The sequence below is a fragment of the Protopterus annectens genome, chromosome 14.part0 (assembly GCF_019279795.1).
Source record: "Protopterus annectens isolate FY-2018-M chromosome 14.part0, PAN1.0, whole genome shotgun sequence".
In the NCBI taxonomy this organism is placed as follows: domain Eukaryota; kingdom Metazoa; phylum Chordata; order Ceratodontiformes; family Protopteridae; genus Protopterus; species Protopterus annectens.
Window position 1 is genome coordinate 1,025,866,823 of NC_056748.1, and position 17,331 is coordinate 1,025,884,153.

Consider the following 17,331-nt stretch of genomic DNA (forward strand, 5'->3'; position numbering starts at 1 on the left):
TATTCCTGTATCAAGGTTCATTTATTGGCTATTTCAGCATGCCTGCGCATGGGTCAAACTGTTTCAAGGCAGTCACATCAACAATGTTCTTGAAGGGGATTTTGCATGAGGCCGCCAAGTAAACTGGTGGCTCCTCCTTGGGATCTTAATTTCATGTTAGAGAACTTAACACTTGCTCTATTTGAACCAGCTAATCTGGCTGACTTAAGGTTCTTAACCTGGAAAACAGTTTTACTGATTGCTCTGACCTCCACAAGAAGGGTATCCGAGTTGCAAGCTCTTATGGAGTCAACCCTACTTCATTTTTCACAAGGACAGGGTTTCTGTGAGAACGAATCCTTCTTTTATGCTTAAAGTGGTATCCAAGTTTACTTTAAGACAAACTATCCACATCCAATGGTAAAAACTCCCGAAGCAACACCAAAAAGCTGGAACAACTTTTATTAACAGAACTTAAAAGCAGTATACTAACCTTGAACAAAACATTTATTAACAGAACTTAAAAGCATTATACTTAGTGTAGTGCTTTTAAGTTCTGTTAATAAAAGTTTTGCTCCAGCTTTTTGGTGTTGCCTTGGGAATTTTTACCATTGGATCGCTCATATTTATTTTTTGTCGAGGCACTTTATCCTTGGTCAGTTTCTTATTATACTATGTTAAACTATCCACATCCTCCCATTTTCTTTCCTGAACTTTAAAATGAGGGAGAAAGGATATTTCATATTTGGATGTCCACAGACAACTCAGATACTGTCATCATCATCATCATCAGCAGCCCCCTTTTTCCATTTTTTTTTTTTACATGGGGGTCAGGGTATCATGTTAACTGTTGCCAACTCTCAATTTGATTCAGTGCTACACTCTTGCCCTCTTCAACACTTATGCCTGACTGTCGCAGATCTTTCACACAGTCCATTCAGCTCTTTGCTGGATATCCTCGCTTCCTCTTACCTTCTTCCTGTCTGTCCCAAATCTTCTTCACCAGATTGTCTTCTGCTTTTCTGTACAAGTGTCCAAACCACCGTAATCTGCTCTCTTTGATGTTTTCTGCAATTGGAGCTACTTTGGCTTCTGTTCCTATGTCCTCATTTCTTAGTCTGACTGACTTCCCCTCTCCTCAGCCACCCTTACCAGATATACTTGAAGCTGTTAACTGTTCCGCTATCTTCCCTTCTATCCCTGTTCTCAGTTTCTTCTTCTTCTTTCGGCTTTTCCCAGTTAGGGGTCGCCACAGCGGATCATCTGTCTGCTCATGATTGGCAGTGGAGTTTTATGGTGTTGAGTTGCCAGCCCGGCGCCCAACCTAACACAGAAGGCACACACTCATACCTAGGGCCAATTTAGAGTGTCCAATCCACCTACTGATTTCACCAATTTTCTGCCATTACCACCATCTTATCTGTGCTTAGTTTCATCCCATGTGCCTTCAGCTTTGCATTCCATTCTCCTATCCTTTGCTGAAGTTCTTGTTCAGTGTCTGCCTGTAATGCCACATCATCTGCATACAACTTTGTTGATCTGTCCCCTCTGACCTGTTTGCTAATGTAGTCCATCACCAGTATGAACAGCAGTGGGATCAGAGCTGAACTCTGGTGTACACTCACTCCAACTGAGTACCCCTCTGTGAGGCTGAACACTGTTCGTACTTGAGTCATTGAGTCCTTGTACATAGCCTGCACTAATTCTACCAATGTTTCTGGGACTCCAGATCACTGCAGTACTGCCCAGATCAGCTTTCTTGGGACCTTGTCATATGTTTTCTCCAAGTCTAGGAATGCCCAGTTGGACTCTCTCCTCATCTCTAGCTTCTTCTGAAGTATCTGTCTTACTGCAAACTGTGCTGCATCCTGATCTGAAACCGAACTGCTCATCTCCCATCTTACATTCTAGTACTCTGAGTATCCATTTATCAATCACCCTCTCCAGAACTTTCATGCAATGTGATAGGAGTTTGATACCTCTGTACTGCCCACAGTTGTGGATGTCCCCTTTGTTCTTGTACACTGGCACGAGTATGCTTATTCTCCAGTCATATGGAATACTCCTTTCTCTTCACACTGCTACGAGTACCTTCAAGGGCCATGTCTCCCCTATCTTACCCAGCATCTTTATCATATCTGCTGTAACCTCATCTGAGCCTGCTGCTTTCCCTGACTTCATTTTCCTTAGTGCTGTTCTTACTTCTAGTGTGGACTCCTCTTCTTCTCTCATTATAGGCTGTTTCTGGGGCAGTACAGCTTCTGTGGGGTTTTCTTCATTCAGAAGCTACTGGAAATACTCCTTCCATCTGCCTTTGATGTCCTGTGGACTGGTGAGCAGGTTGTTGCTGGCATCCCTTATGAAGGGTATCTGACTATCTTCTTTATCTTTCTGTCTTTGCCTTGCAACCTGATATAGTTTCTTTGTGCCACTTACTGAGTCACTTTCCAGAAAATGGTAGAGTGCCTCCAATGCCCTATTCTTTGCTATTGCAACTTCTTTCTTAGCTTCTTTGTTAGCCAACCAGTAGTCCTTCCTAGCCTGGTCAGTCTTTTCTATTTCCCACGTCTTCCTGTACACCACCTTACTTTTGATGACTTTCTAGACTTCTGCATTCCACCACTAGCTTTCCTTATATACCTTATTTCCATACCTGGCTCAGCCACATATCTTTTCTGCAGTCCTAAACACATGCTGATTTTAGGTGCTGCCATTCTTGTTTAACTCCACCTATTTCCTCTTTTTCTTGGAGTGCTAGAGCCCTGAGCCCTGAGTAATTCCTTGAACTGCTGTACTTTCTCTCCAGTCAACTTCCAGGTCTTCAGCCTGGTCTCTGTTAACCTTAGAGCCTTCTCTGACCACTGCTTGCAGCTGATTGTGGCAACTAGTGGTTTATGCTGTGGGCCAACTGTTTCGCTGGGGATGACTTTGCAATCGTGGATTCTACCCCAGTGTCTTTTCCTTACTAGGAGAAAGTACCAGAGTTGCACGATGGCTACTCTTGTATGTGATCTTGTGACCGTCTCTCTTTCTGAACCATGTTTTGGCTATTATCAAGCCGTTTGCCAGACAGAAGTCTAGAATGGCTTCTCCTACTTTATTCCTGTTTCCCAACCCATGTGGACCCAGGCAGTCCTCATATCCTGTTCTGTCTGTCCCGATATGTACATTCAAGTCACCCATTATCAACACCAATTCATGTTGTTCTGCTTTATCTAGTAGATACTGTCTTGAAAGAACTAAATCTTTCAGATCAATTCATAAGATCATAGGAAGTTACTAGGCTATTGGCCCTGAGGCCCTTATAAGCCTAGCCAAGAGTTTAGCCCATATTAAGATAAGTCAGCACCCAGAGCCCCTGTCCAGCAGGGACACAGATGGAATCCTAGGAATGTATTTTCCGTTTCCCATCCAGTTATCCAGAATGCGCTTAAAAAGGGATAATGAGGTACTCTGCTTGACGTCGAGAGGGAGTCTATTCCAGAGATGGGGGAGTCTCTGGGACACAAATCTGTCCCACCAAATCCTATTGATATCACAGACCAGGTTGAGATCATGCATACGGGTTGCTCGGGTGGAGCTTGACTTGCGGATATCCAGCAGTCCCACCAAGGCAGGGTCTGAGATTGCTTTGTATGCCAGACAGAGGTCACATCTGAGAAGTCTGTATGAAACTGAGTAGAGGGACAGGGCTTTTAACCTGTGTAGGGTAGGTGTTTGAGGCCCCGGATTCTCCTGGTGGGGAACCTCTGAGGTCTCTCCAGCTGCTGCATGTGTTTTGCGAGGTACATGCCGAAGGGGACGTTGTACTTAATAATTAACCTTATAAGGGAAGAATACAGGGATTTTAGGACCTCTGTCCCTGGATGAGATGCCCTTACTTATGAGGTGGGCCATGTAGAAAGCTTTCCGTACAACAGAAGCAACATGGTGGTCAAGTCAGGTTGCTATCAACCTGGGTGCCCAAATTCCTCACTACTGGTTGTGTACTTAGGACATTATTAAACTGATATGTGGGGACATCACTCTCCCCAAATGGGATGATAATGCATTTTTTCGCATTCAGCTTGAGACCTTATTTCTGGCAGCAGTCATTTGTTTGGGTGAGACTCTCTTGGAGGACGTCCACATCACTTGGGGAATTGATGACTGGGCCCAGCTTGCAGTCATCTGCAAATGTGATCAGGCGTAGCCCACTGGTTTTGGCCTGCACCTCAGAAGTATATCCCAAATAACAGAGGCCCCAAGACCAATCCCTGGGGTACGCCGCTCGTTACGGGTCTACTGCTTGAGGTGGCTTCCCCTATTTTGATTAGGTGGGTTCTATCAGTGAGCCAGTTTGCTACCCATCTGGTAACATATGGATTGATGCCTAGTTGAGAGAGTTTATCTACTATGCCTGAGTGGGGAATAGTGCCAAAGGCTTTTGGCCAGGACAAGGTAGGTGGTGTGCATTGTCTTCCCCTCGTCCATGGCTTTGGTGACTGTCTCAAAGAAGTCGATCAGATTTAACAGACATAACCTCCGCTTGACAAAGCCAAACTGTGTGGGGTCGAGTGTTTGGAGGTTGCCAATGTCCTTGTTCATGTGGTCCATGATAATCCATTCCATGGCCTTGCAGATCAGGCTAGTTAAGCTGATGGGTCAATAATTTCCTGGATCGGTAGACACTCCACCTTTGTGTAAAGGGATGACAGTGGCTGTCCTTCACTTGGTTGGGACAAAGCCAGTACTTAGGCCTTGGTTGAATAGGGTGCCTAATGGTGCTGCAAGTTCACGTAGGATGCAGCCTGGGATGTTATCAGGTGCCATGGAGGCTGTATTTTTTGCCTTTGAGAGAGCAGTGATGACCTGTTCCCTAGAGATAAGGGGTGGGGGGCAGGTACTGAGGATGTCCTGATTTACTGATGGGGGGACAGAGGGTAGAAGTTTTCACTGAATCTGCCAGCCAGTAGATTGGCTATGTCTACAGCATTTGTGTATGTGGTGTCCTTGACTACCAGTTCTGAACAGATTTGGGTGCTTCCTTTGAGATTGTGGACATATGTGAAGAAGGCCTTATGATTATCTGTAGAAGATCTGGCCAATTTGGACTCAAAGTTGACTTTAGAGGATTTTACTAGTGCTCTTATTTGCTTGTTCAGGCTAAGGAGAGATTGCTTCCAATTGGGCACCTGCTCCTTCTTGGTCCTGGACATCAATTTTTTTCCTTTTGCTATATAGTTTATTTATTGCAGATGTCTACCAGACAGGTTTACTCTTCCTTGCGGAGGATGATTTTGTCCTGTCAGGTATTCCTGATTCCAGGCATCTATATAAATGCTCATATAGTACTTTGGTGTAGATTTGGACAATGATGCCAGTTCCTACAGTGAGGGAGTGCGCTGTGATGCTGTTTATACCATCCCTCAGGCGGTTGTAATCAGTTTTGGAGAAGTTTTTTTTTTTTTTTTTACCCTAGCTATAAGGGGGGGTCAGGGGAGATGGTGACTTCGAAAGTGACCACTTTATGGTCAGATCTTACTAGGGAGGATGATACCGTAGAGGTGCTGCAGTGGTTACTCATGTTGGTTAATCAACTAGCTGTTCCAAGGCATTTGCATTGATAAAATCGTAGAATCTCTGGGCATTTGCATGCTGGCATGAGTAGTTTTTCCAATCTATGGTTGGGTAATAAAAGTCATCCAGGATCAGGGTAAAGGGTTGAATCTTGATAGATTTGAAGAGGTCCAGATAGGTGGAGTGGGCATCTTGAGTCAAATTTGGGGGCCTGTAGCTAGCTATAATTTGAATAGGGGTCTTGTCAATGGTTAACTGCACCTGGAGTGTCTCCTGTGCATTACACTGTTTGACCAGCCTGGAGGTGTGTGTGTCTTTAATATATATTGAAACTTCACCTCCTTTGGCTTTGCTGCCCACATTTTGGGGTCTGAATGTATGATAGTATGAATAACCAGGTATGGCTGGGATGCTCTCCGCAGCTTTGACCCAAGTTTCTGTGACTGCACAAATGTCAGCATCTTCCAAGGTTAGGAATGCTTACAATGAGTGCAGTTTCATGTTTAGACTCCTAACGTTTAAGCAGCATGACCTTTAATTTGCATTTTGTTGAGATTTTTATGTTGGTAGTATCGACCTCATGACTTTTCCTAAAAAAAGGCACTATGGGGGAGGCAAGGGCCTTTGCCAGAAGCCTGAAGCCCAAGTGAGACAGATGCAGTCCATCTCTAGCAAAGCATCGTGGTCTGTCGATCATATCCTCCCAGGCTATCAGGCACTGGATCCCTCTGGAATGACACCAGAAACTAAACCAATTCTTAAAATCAATCATTTTCTGTTTGTATTGAGGCATCATTCTTGGTGACGGTAGAATGCTGCTTATGGCTAGGGGCATACCTGCCTGGGACGTGTATTCAGAGAGCTCAATCATGTCTCTCTTCATATAGTCCAGGGAGGTACGTCTCAAATCATTCACGCCAACATGGACTATGACACAGTCATAACAGCGCCTTTTGTTGAGAAACTTGAGTGTGATATGGCAGATTCTGGTACCTGACAAAACTAACTGTGACTTTCTCCTTATCCAGCCTGGTGAGAGGCACTTCTGTGTGCCTTACAATGGAGTCTCCTATGACTAATATGTTGGGTTTATGGTTAGGCCTTAGTGGTTGCGAGACACTGGTGGTGTGGACTATGCATGGTATGTGGTGTGGAGGGTTGTGGAGTTCTCATGTGTTTTTGTCTCTGCGGTCTCCTTTGTTTGGGTTTGTTTTTGTTGAGAACCTCCGCATATGTAGGTGGGTGTTGTGCAGTTGTGGGTGGTGGTTGAGGTGTAGTGATTGTGTTGTCAACCTTCTCAGTGCCAGATATACTGACTTGTGAGGGAGAGAGCATAAACTGTAGCTTCTTTATGTAATTGCATCTCTCACAAATTGTGTTCCTAGGTGGTAGTAGTAGATGGTTGTCTGTGTACATGAGGCAGTTGCTACACTGTCTCAGGATGCCCATATCAACCAGGCTGGCAGGAGAAACCATAGGAAAGTGTCCATCCATATTTGTCCGAATCTGAGGGAGAGAGGCCAGGGAGAGCTAAGGACAGGCCTAAAGCCCAAGTGCTTAAACCAAAACTAAGAGGCTTAGAATAACAATTAAAATTTCAAACAGGCTAAAAACAAATAGTAATAAATGCAGCAGAGAAGATGCAATTGAACACTTTAGAGAACAAGTAGCAGAAAAAACAAGATGGAGTGATAGAGTTGGAGGAGGAAACACATATACTGTAAAAGCAGCTGAAAAGATTTGTTTTTTTTGTTTAGTAAAGTGGAAAGAAAGAAAGGAGATAATTCAAGGTTAAGAAACTAAGGGGGTTAGTCTTCCCAAATGTTCTCTCTGTATTAGGTAGAATGAGCTAATGATACTGGACTGGGAGGAGTGTCTCAGATCATATTTTACACCAGGGGCGGTCAATTGCAAGGCTACAAAGTATAAGAACAATATACCAATAGGGAGGGTGGGAAACTATGTTACAGCTACTAGCTACACTATTTTAGACAGGAAACACTACAGAAATGTTTATCACAGCAGAGAGACTCTAAATGAAAGCTGTAAACAGATAAAGGAGCAAGGAGACTCTAGAGAATGCTTTTAACTGCAAACAATTCAGTCATATGATACACTCCTTGGCAGGAAATCAGAACAAACAAAACAAACAGAGAAAATTTCCAGTTAATACCTTTCACACAGTGAAACTAGAAAAAAAAGCTTTACAAACAGTGTGACAGTAATAAAAGTGATTTAAGAGGCCCTGTAAGGCAAATAATTTCAGTACTAGAGTGTAGATTAGTTTTTTTTTTTATTTTTTATTTTTATTTATTTATTTATTTATTTATTTATCATTTGTTGACCGGGAAAGTCCGACTATGTTCCACAGAGCCTGTTTTCAGCGGAGGCCCGGGGAGAAATGCTCCAGATGCACGTTTATAGCAATAATATACAGTAAATAATAGGCAGCAGACAATAAAAATTGTTGTAAATGGTTAGAATAAGCAACAACTGGTAAGAATAAGAAAAATAAAGACAGGATACTTATTATTATATATCACAGATTAGAATTGTGGTCAGTACCCCTCCTCTGTTCAGCTCAGTGTGAATAAAGAGAATTCCTCTCAAAGGCAGGACCTACATACCAGAAGGTACAACCTGAAACAACTTAAAAAAAAAGCTGAGAAGGACCATTAACCGCTTACTCCAAGCACTATACCAGCCAGCAACCAATCAACACAATCCTCTCACAAAGGTAAAGAAAGGCTTCTGCTAATTCAAAATGGCCTGGGACATGTGCTCAGCACAAACCACCACTGCAAACAAACAGGCCCAGAGACAGCAAATCTGAACTGAGACTATGCTACAGAAACTAGCTACACTATTTTAGGTAGGAAACACTACATAAATGTTTATCACAGCAGAAAAACACCAGTGAGACACTAATTGAATGTTTTAAACAGATAAAGGAGCAAGGAGACTCGAGAATGCTTTTAACTGCAAACAAATCAGTTATATGATACACTCCTTGGCAGGAAATCAGAACAAACAGATGCTTAACAAATAGAGAATTTCCAGTTAATACCTTTCATACAGTGAAACTAGCAAAAAAAAAGCTTTACAGTGTGACACTAATAAAAGTGATTTAACAGGCCCTGCAAGGCAAACACTTTCAATACTAAAGTGCAGGTTAATTTATAGCAATAAAATACAGTAAGAAATAGTATGCAGCAGACAATAAAAAAGTGCTATAAATGGTTAGAATAAGCAATGACTAGTGAAAATAAGCAAACAAAACAGGATACTTATTGTTGTATATCGCATCTCATAGTTGTGGTCAGTGCCCCACCTCCACAATTGCTCATTTCTTGTGAAGTTAAGAAGAAAGAACAACCTATGCCAAACCAGACTATTTCCAAATGGGTGTCAAAGGCTTTTACCTTTTGCTATACTCACCATGACAAATCTAGTCAAGGCCCACTCCACGAAGACCTTCGCTTCTTCTATGGCTTTTTGGAAAGGGTTAGATTCTACAAGTATTCGAGAAGCTGCTAATTGGTCCTCAGTAAATACATTTACAAAGCATTACAAGCTTGATACTTTCTGTAGATCTAGAACATGATTAGCTAGGACCATTCTCCAGGGGGTCCTGGACTCAGCTGTACAGCTGTGCCAGTGGGGAGTCTTATTGGAGACCTAGAGACAGAGAGAGAGAAACCCAGATCCGGACTATGTTCCCTGTGTGCTCTTAAGTGAAATTGTGCTTGATGCTGAGAGCTGCATCTGGAAATATTGTGTGTATCTATTTTTGTTGCAAGTGAAAGTACCTCTCCAGTGTCAGTGGTGAGGATTACTGGCCCAGAGAGGGGACGTCACATGGTGATTACTTCATGTAAATGTTTCATACATTTTTTCTACAGGTATACAGTCATTTTTGGTATTTTTCAAGCATACATATACTTTTATACTCATTTTATCCATTTCTTGGTTGTGGGGGAGTACCAAATCAGCATAAAGCAGAGAAACTAATTCTGGAATGGAGTGCAAATACACACACATTTTCAGACCATTTGGAGGACTGCCAGTCCTTTCTGGGATGTGGGAGAAAAACAGTAGTGCCAGCGTAAAACCCATGAAGTTATGCAGACTCCACTCAAAAGGCGCCCCACCCTGGAAGCAGTGGAGAACTAGAGTGTGCGAGGCAGCAATGCTTATCTTTACAACACTGTGCTGTCTTAGTTGTGTTTTAAATTTCAGTTTTTTTTCCCACACAAAGGATTTTCAGCCAAAAATACAAAGTTTTTTTTTGTTAAGATACTTAAACATATGAACATCACACACATACAAGTATGTGTGAGTTTACAGTGTCAGTCACACGCCTAACAAATGTAAACCATGGATACTTTCTTGTTTATGGAGGTTGTGCATTAGCCTCTTGTCTACATGAACAGAAGCACAAATGCATTTCATCTCTTTGGCAGGCTTGCATGGAGTGTTGTGCTTATACAAATAGTATAGATGTTGCCAAAAAAATCATACCTGCAACTGAAGGGCATACATGTACAGAATCTCTCATATGAATGCTAGGAAATTATATTTGTTAACTACCGTGGCAGGCAGACAGATAAGCTGAATTTCAAGAGGACCTTTTTCTTGAGTTTCAATAGACTGATGTAATTCCTGTTTCATTCTTGTTTCTTTAGGGAAATCCCATCTGGCGATTGTCCAGCGAGTTAACAATGAAGGGGAAGGAGATCCATTTTATGAAGTTCTAGGAATTCTTACTTTAGAGGACATCATTGAAGAGATAATAAAATCAGAGATCTTGGATGAGACTGATTTATACAGTATGTTTATGTTTTATCATTTTTTTTTCTTTTGACAATAATGTAAAACATTTTTGGAATTTGCTTATTAGATACTATTCTTAATCACAAATTTTAGCAACTGTACACATTACGGACTATGTATATTACTTGACATAATTTGTAAAACATTTCACTCCAGCAATAAAGCATGCCAGGTCGTTTGTTATTGTATGGTAGTGTAACATCTCGAAGTCTTGGCCAAGGAATAGTTGAGAACTTTATGCACCTAGAACATGTTTTTCCTTTATAGTGTGCATATGCTGGAGGTCATGCTGTGTAATTACAAATTCAATTTCCCCTTTTTGTTATAAAATAAAAAAAAAAAAAAATCAAAAGACATCAGAGCTATGCTGGAATACTGGCACATGTAAATGACTTGGATCAGCCAGTCATAATGCAGTATTTGTCTTGTTCATTTTATAATTTGCTTCTAAAATGTCCCTTACCAGGAGTGCATGTATTCATAATGCAAGTGTTTTGAAGTCAGTTGGTCTGGTTCACATTTTAAGAAAAATGCGTTGTACATCAGTATGGTGTATCACACCAGTGTTTAATCTTGTAATGCTATCTGTGGCTGTAATGGTCGGATTAATTTTATCTTTTCTGATGCGGTTTTACTGGATTTTTGTTGATAAATCTCATGTCATTTATTGATATGCAGATAATTTCAAACTGAGCAAAAGACTGCACAACTATTACCATAGAAACCCACAAGTCTCCACATTTTTATATATACTAACTCAGAGGTTGTACAAACATGGGAAAGAGAAAATATAAAACAAAAATAAAGCTCACTTTCTTTCTGCTCTCCATCTCCTATTTCTAAAAATCAAACCCGGTGTCTGTAGCAATGCACAAAGTATTAACATCAACAGGAAAGGGAGAAATCTTTCTTGTCTTCAACTTTTTGCGCTACAGAAGAGAGTGACTCTCTCCATAAACTGTAGTGATCCCAGTTTCTATTACTCACTACAGCTATATTCTCTTTTGTAGAGAAAAGAATAGTAAAGGAAATGTTTTTAAATATGGTGGTGGGGGCAGAATAGGACAGGAACAGTAGCCATGAAGGTAAAGTATGCTGGGAATTAAAATTGTACTTTAACTACAGCTTCCCTTTGCCACACAGTTGATTTATCTGTTATTAAGCGGTCTTTTCTTTGTTTGGCCAGTAGAAGACAAAAGTGGAATGCTGTCCCAAATCCACTTTATTTCTTTTCTAACCCTTGGTGCTGATCAGTATCATTTTTAGGATTAACACATCAAACTGCACATTTTTGTAGACCCTTGCTGGATTCCTGTAATATCTTATAAAGCAAAGCTCAAGTATAATATTGCTAGATTCCTTTTCTAGATAACACTGATTAAATTATTGCTTACTACATGGAGAATACAGCTGGAAGCTGATGCAACAAATTTGTAACTCTCTACAGGAAGAATCTGCCTAATAATTTCAAAGTAACACTCGTCTATGCAGGAAACCTGCCTTTGTAGTCTACTCCAGCAGTTGTGATCTTGGGATTTGTAACACTGAAGTCGGCTCACTTTCAGTCTACCATGTTCCTTCCTGATATTTATTTTGCTGGGGGTGTCTTCTAGCTGCCATCAACCTGAAAATATTCATGTTTGATACTGCAGATAGACCTGCTCAAGCCTTTAAAGCAAATATATGGTAATTAGATTACAAAGCAAGACCACTTCTGTTGCTGCTTTGAACAGACAGTCTGCTGGTCTTAAACTACAGGAAGCATGTTCCTATTCTTGATCTGCATCCAGAACATGAAAGTCAGTATGTTGTGAAATGCATGTTGCCAACATTGGGTATGGTTTTCTTCTGTGGTAACTGTGAACTAAATGTTGGACAATGTTTTGCTGGATGGTTATTGCTAGGCCACCACATTAACCATTCAGGAACTGCTTTGTGGGAGGTTCTTCCTGATTGCATATCCTGACTATCCATAACTAGTCTGGTTGTTGAGACCAAACCTGACTTCCATTGTGGTTTTTTGCTTGTTCAGTAGGATTAGACTTTAAAAGTGTGTGTCCGTCTGCTTGGACATTTTTCTTTCAACCTTAACATTCTGTGAAGTATTTTCCTTAGGGTATCCATATATCCCTATTGAAGTTGTTTCCCAAGAGTAAACATTACCTTTGGTGGTTTCATGGACTGATTTTAGTTTTGTTTTTCATCTTCTCTCCTGTTTGGGTATGGGGTTTTCCTGGTATTGTGATTAATGACAACCTTTGTAAACCGTGGCATAGTAAACAACTTTGAAGCCTAATTTGCTGCTGTGGGTGACTAGGTATTGTGGATCTTGCTAGTGTTTTCTTCCTACTGATGGACTATAACCTCTGATTAATTTATACTGTGGTTATTTCCCTCTGGCATTTGAGTATCACAAATGTTTTCTTGAGGACACTCCCTGGTAGGGTTATAATCCTAAAGGCCAGTGGGGCTTGGGCAGTGGGTTGAGTAGTTGATACTTTCAAATCCCTTCATTCCAGTGTCTTCTTGTTCCATGGTCTAGAAGTTTAGCTGTGTGCATTTCACAGAAGTTCTATGTGGTATAGTGCACCCTATTATACACAGAGTTATAGAGGTCTTGGCTTGGAGGTCGTTCAGCTGCAGTCCCCTTTTACTCTGATATCTTGGGCATGGAGGGCTACCTTTGGTTCAGTGGTCTGGAACATTATGCCATTTCACCATCTCTTTGTCTCTCTTAGCTGGTCTTCTGCAAGAGCGCAAGCATGGGTGGGGCAACTCTATCACATCGTCTTTCTCTATGGACCTTCAGTGTGTCTTGGGGCTTTGTTTTATTGTGGTCAGTCTCCTGTTTGAGAGTTTTCTCATTATTGTGTTCTTCTACAAGTAGTAAAACCCCTTATGAGCCAACCGTCCAGGAGGATTAATTAGGGATCATCCTCTATCCATAATTAGAGACAAAAGGGTTTATTGCAATATTTTTTCCTTGTCTTGTTTCCATAATGGTTCAGAAGCTGGAGATAGTGTGCAGACGTTCATGGGTAAGCAGTGGTGCAAGGTGGCCTGGAAAGTTTCATCCATTGGTCTGAACATGAGTGAAGTGTAGTAGTCATGTCAATAAAGAACAGACATCCAAGTAGAGCTAATGTTAGGGTAAGTATGCAGTTTCCATTTATTTTTTGCAGCTTTCTGCCCTTGAAAAGATCATTCTTTCATCCTGGTAAGTCTTGTGCATCTGTTTCTCATCTTACTGTTAATTGCCCATAAAACAGTTTTAAAAATCCTGTTTCTTACTGTGAGGTTCAAATGTCCTCTATGTTTGGCTTCCTGCAGCTTGACTTTAGGCCCATTTTGAATCTCTGCAATTTAAATATATTTATCCTCACAGAGAGGAAGTAAGTGATCACAGTACAATCCCATCCTTCCATGCCTTTACAAAAGAAGCCGGATCTACTTTTTGGAGTCTTGGTTGACTGCTGGTTTTCTAGGGATGATGACAGCACCTATATTTCTACTAGTTTTCAAGACTGCCTTCTAAAGGGAGTTCTGTCAGTCCAGTTTGAAAGTATTGCTGTACTGTGGTCCAAGTCCATTAGCTTCCTTGTAGAGATGTATATTCTAGGGGGGTAGATTAGGTTATGAACAAATTAAACTGTCTTATGCCCTACAACTGATCACTTAATCAATAGCCAGGCAAGTCTTTTGCCATTGGTGGCCCTGAATGTAGGAGCTGTTTGCCTTTCAACCTTACACTAAATGCCCTTGTTTCTTTATCATGATTCTGCCTTCTGGAGGTCAGGAGGAGACCCTAGTTCACCCATGACCAAAATGGCTTCCTTTATTCTTTTTTCCATTTTCTGTGATGGTGAGGTTTGTCTAGAAATCCAGATTACTAAAGGCCAAAGTGTATTCTCATCACTGCCTTCTGTTAAAGGCAGAGTTGATTGTCTGCTTTGACCGTGGATATCTGTTGTCTGGAGGCAGTAAGGGATCCACTCAACTATACTTACCACTGACTTTTAAGCTTAGGAATCTCCCTTCACCTTCAGACCTTGAGCTTAATATTGTAACATTGTAAATGAGTCCCAGAATTACAAACAGAAAAGTAGAAAAATGCAGAACAGTTAATTCTGAACATTACTGTTTTCCCATTTAAAGTTGCTAGCTGTACCCCACAATGTGGTGGACAAGCTCCCCATATCCACAAACTAAATATATTTTATATATATATATATATATATATATATATATATATATATATATATATATATACACACACACACACACACACACACACATATATATATGTATATATACACAAACTAACTCAAGAGATTTCCATACTTAAAAAAAAAAAAAAAAAAAAAGGAAATACTCTGAGAAAGAGCAATTTTGTTATACAAAGTCCATCTTTGTTTATTCAGTCTTGCTGTTCTAGGGCTCACCTTTTTGAGTCTTGGAACATCATACAAACAGTTATCCACAAGGAGATTAGCATGAACGAAAGCTGTACTGGAAGATCTTGCTTAAGAGCACAGAGACGTGTGAGATACCAGAGGTGGATCTGTGAGCACCTGCAGAAAGTAGCCAGCTGTAGAAGTTTTTCTTAGACGCCCTGACAATCGATGCCTTTTACATAGAGTTAACTTGGGGAATCCTGTATGCTTTTTTTCCCTTCCTTTTTATTCTAAAAGTCCTGACAAAGCCTAGAAAAAAAGTTCATGTCTCTTTAGATAGCTCTGCATTGGCAAAGACTAATATGCTTCTCTCAGCTAGGTCATATGAACCCAGAGGATGCCATAACCCAGTTTTCCCATTTCATTTGTCTGACTCAGCAGAAGGTTTGCTTGATTCACTCCACCTTAGAAGTATCAGAACTGTAAAGCCTCTAAAGGTTATCTGTATGTTAAGTAGTCAAAAGCCCTAATGCTAGAAAAAAAGTGGAAAAAATGTCATTGTGGTGCAGCAAGAAACATCTAAACCTAATTGCCTTTTTACTGTCTGTGGTTTTTCATTATCTTTCTGAGCTGCTTTGTTAGAAATTCCTTATGCGTATTATAAGCTGCATCTTTCATCTTTCTTTTGAAACTTCCTATCACTTTCTAATCTGCTACTATCCTATTCCTAAAGGATATCATGCACCTGTGATGTGAGAGGCCAAGCTTTCCTCACTGGGATTTGCTTTGGATTGAAAACCACACCGCCAGTTTTGTGTCTGCATTTCTTTTCAAGGAAAAACATTTTTGTAGTAGCCCTTGCTTATGCCAGGAAGGTTGGTAAACCCAGTGTCTTGATGTGTAATGTGCCTTGTACTAAAGACAGAGTGACATTCTGAACCAACACTTCTTTGTGCCTAATTTAGTGTCTCAGTACTCTTGCTCTGTATCCATTCAGCTACCTAGAGTGATTGCCAGGCTACTTAGTTATTATACTAACAGGACAAGGACATTAGGCTTTCTCTGCTCAACTATTTGTCCACTTTGTAGAGCAATATCTAAAAAGACTCTTTCAAATTCTTAGGAACTTCATCATTTTCTTTTACGGTCTGAAGAAAGTAAAACTGACTTACCAGGGGAGGACCACACTCTGCAGAGTAGTTCCCACAACTCCAGTCTTGTTCAAAAATTTGTGTAGAGCCTCAACAAGACACCAACTTGTAATTTAGTCAATACCTCTTCCAGTTGTTCTAAGCAGGATGCTTAGTTTAGGAATAAGGCTGTTTTTCCTTTGCTGCCAGGAAGGCTACACTGTAACCCTTCAACTCAGGGTCAGGGATCTTATCAGCAGTTTGAGATCTTGCATTTATAATTAATGCATTGCATCAATAATCCTTATGAACAGTATACATTTGTGTGAGGATACTCACTAAAGCAATCAACATTCATATAGCAGGAACATTGCCAGTCTCTCTCCTTAGGAAAAGGCTGAAATGTATATCAAACTGGACAAGGACAGACCTCGACTATCATTTTTCATTATATAGTCTATTATTTTTAATATGAGTTTCTGTTTGGATATTTCACAATACTAAAGGGGGTTGCACATTTAAATTGAATAGTACTCACCACTCCAGAATGTGATCCGTTAGTACCCAAGAGGTAAATTAAGGTACTTGTAATTAGTGCATTTTGTTCCCATAAAGGAACTTTTTTCTTTCTGTTTTCCATCCAACCAGTGAAATTGGGTTATGGCCCAAATATAATTGTTGGGGGCATTTTGCTGCATAAAGAATAGAAAGTAACATGGTTACTGACTCTTTAGAGCCAAGTGTCCGGCAGAGTGTTTTTGGTGTGGAACGTAATCTTGCAGTACTTACAAGATATATGACCACTGCTGAAATTTCATCCACCAGTGGATAAGTCCTGTGTTTTCTGACTAACTGCAGTAATATTCTAGAAGATAAGTAGATGAAGTAGGCAAAATGCAATCTAAGTTCTCAATAAAACTCCGCTGGCTTAAAGTTACCAACAAAAAAATGCAATTTATTAACAAGTTCTTAAAGTCACACTATGTATTTTGCCACAGTGTTCTTGTAATTGTTTTTGACTTAAGCACAGATTTTATGCTGACTTTAACAGATTTTAATATGAACAGCCCCTACACCTTAAATGTTTTATTAGCTTTGCACTGGTTTCATGTATCTGAAGAAGCACCTTTTGCATGAAAGCTTCTGTGTTGTTGATCTTTATTTTAATAAATTGCGTTTTTATCAGTATCTTTGAGCAAGTGGAGTTTATTTACTCTGCAGTGATACTATTAGAATGTTAAAGCTGTGAGTATCTTCACACATCTGCACACTGATTATGGTGATTCAGTGAATAAATATTTAAGTAGGAACTGATATGCAGGTTGCTTTGAACTGTGGGCATCCTCATTTCACACAGCCCTTGCAGTTTTACCTAACTGGTATTTTTTTTATTAACCAGATAAACACATTAGGCACGCACACCTTCTCATGGGTGA

General features: G+C 40.5%; 1 protein-coding gene across 1 annotated transcript in view; it reads left to right on the forward strand.

The window, feature by feature from the left end:
- CNNM1 (cyclin and CBS domain divalent metal cation transport mediator 1) overlaps positions 1–17,331 on the forward strand; it is a 580,179-nt gene that overhangs the window by 95,871 nt on the left and 466,977 nt on the right. Inside the window, exon 2 of the mRNA XM_044056831.1 lies at positions 10,224–10,367. Within this exon, the coding sequence (XP_043912766.1) occupies positions 10,224–10,367 (144 nt within the window). The remainder of the gene's footprint in view (positions 1–10,223; positions 10,368–17,331) is intronic.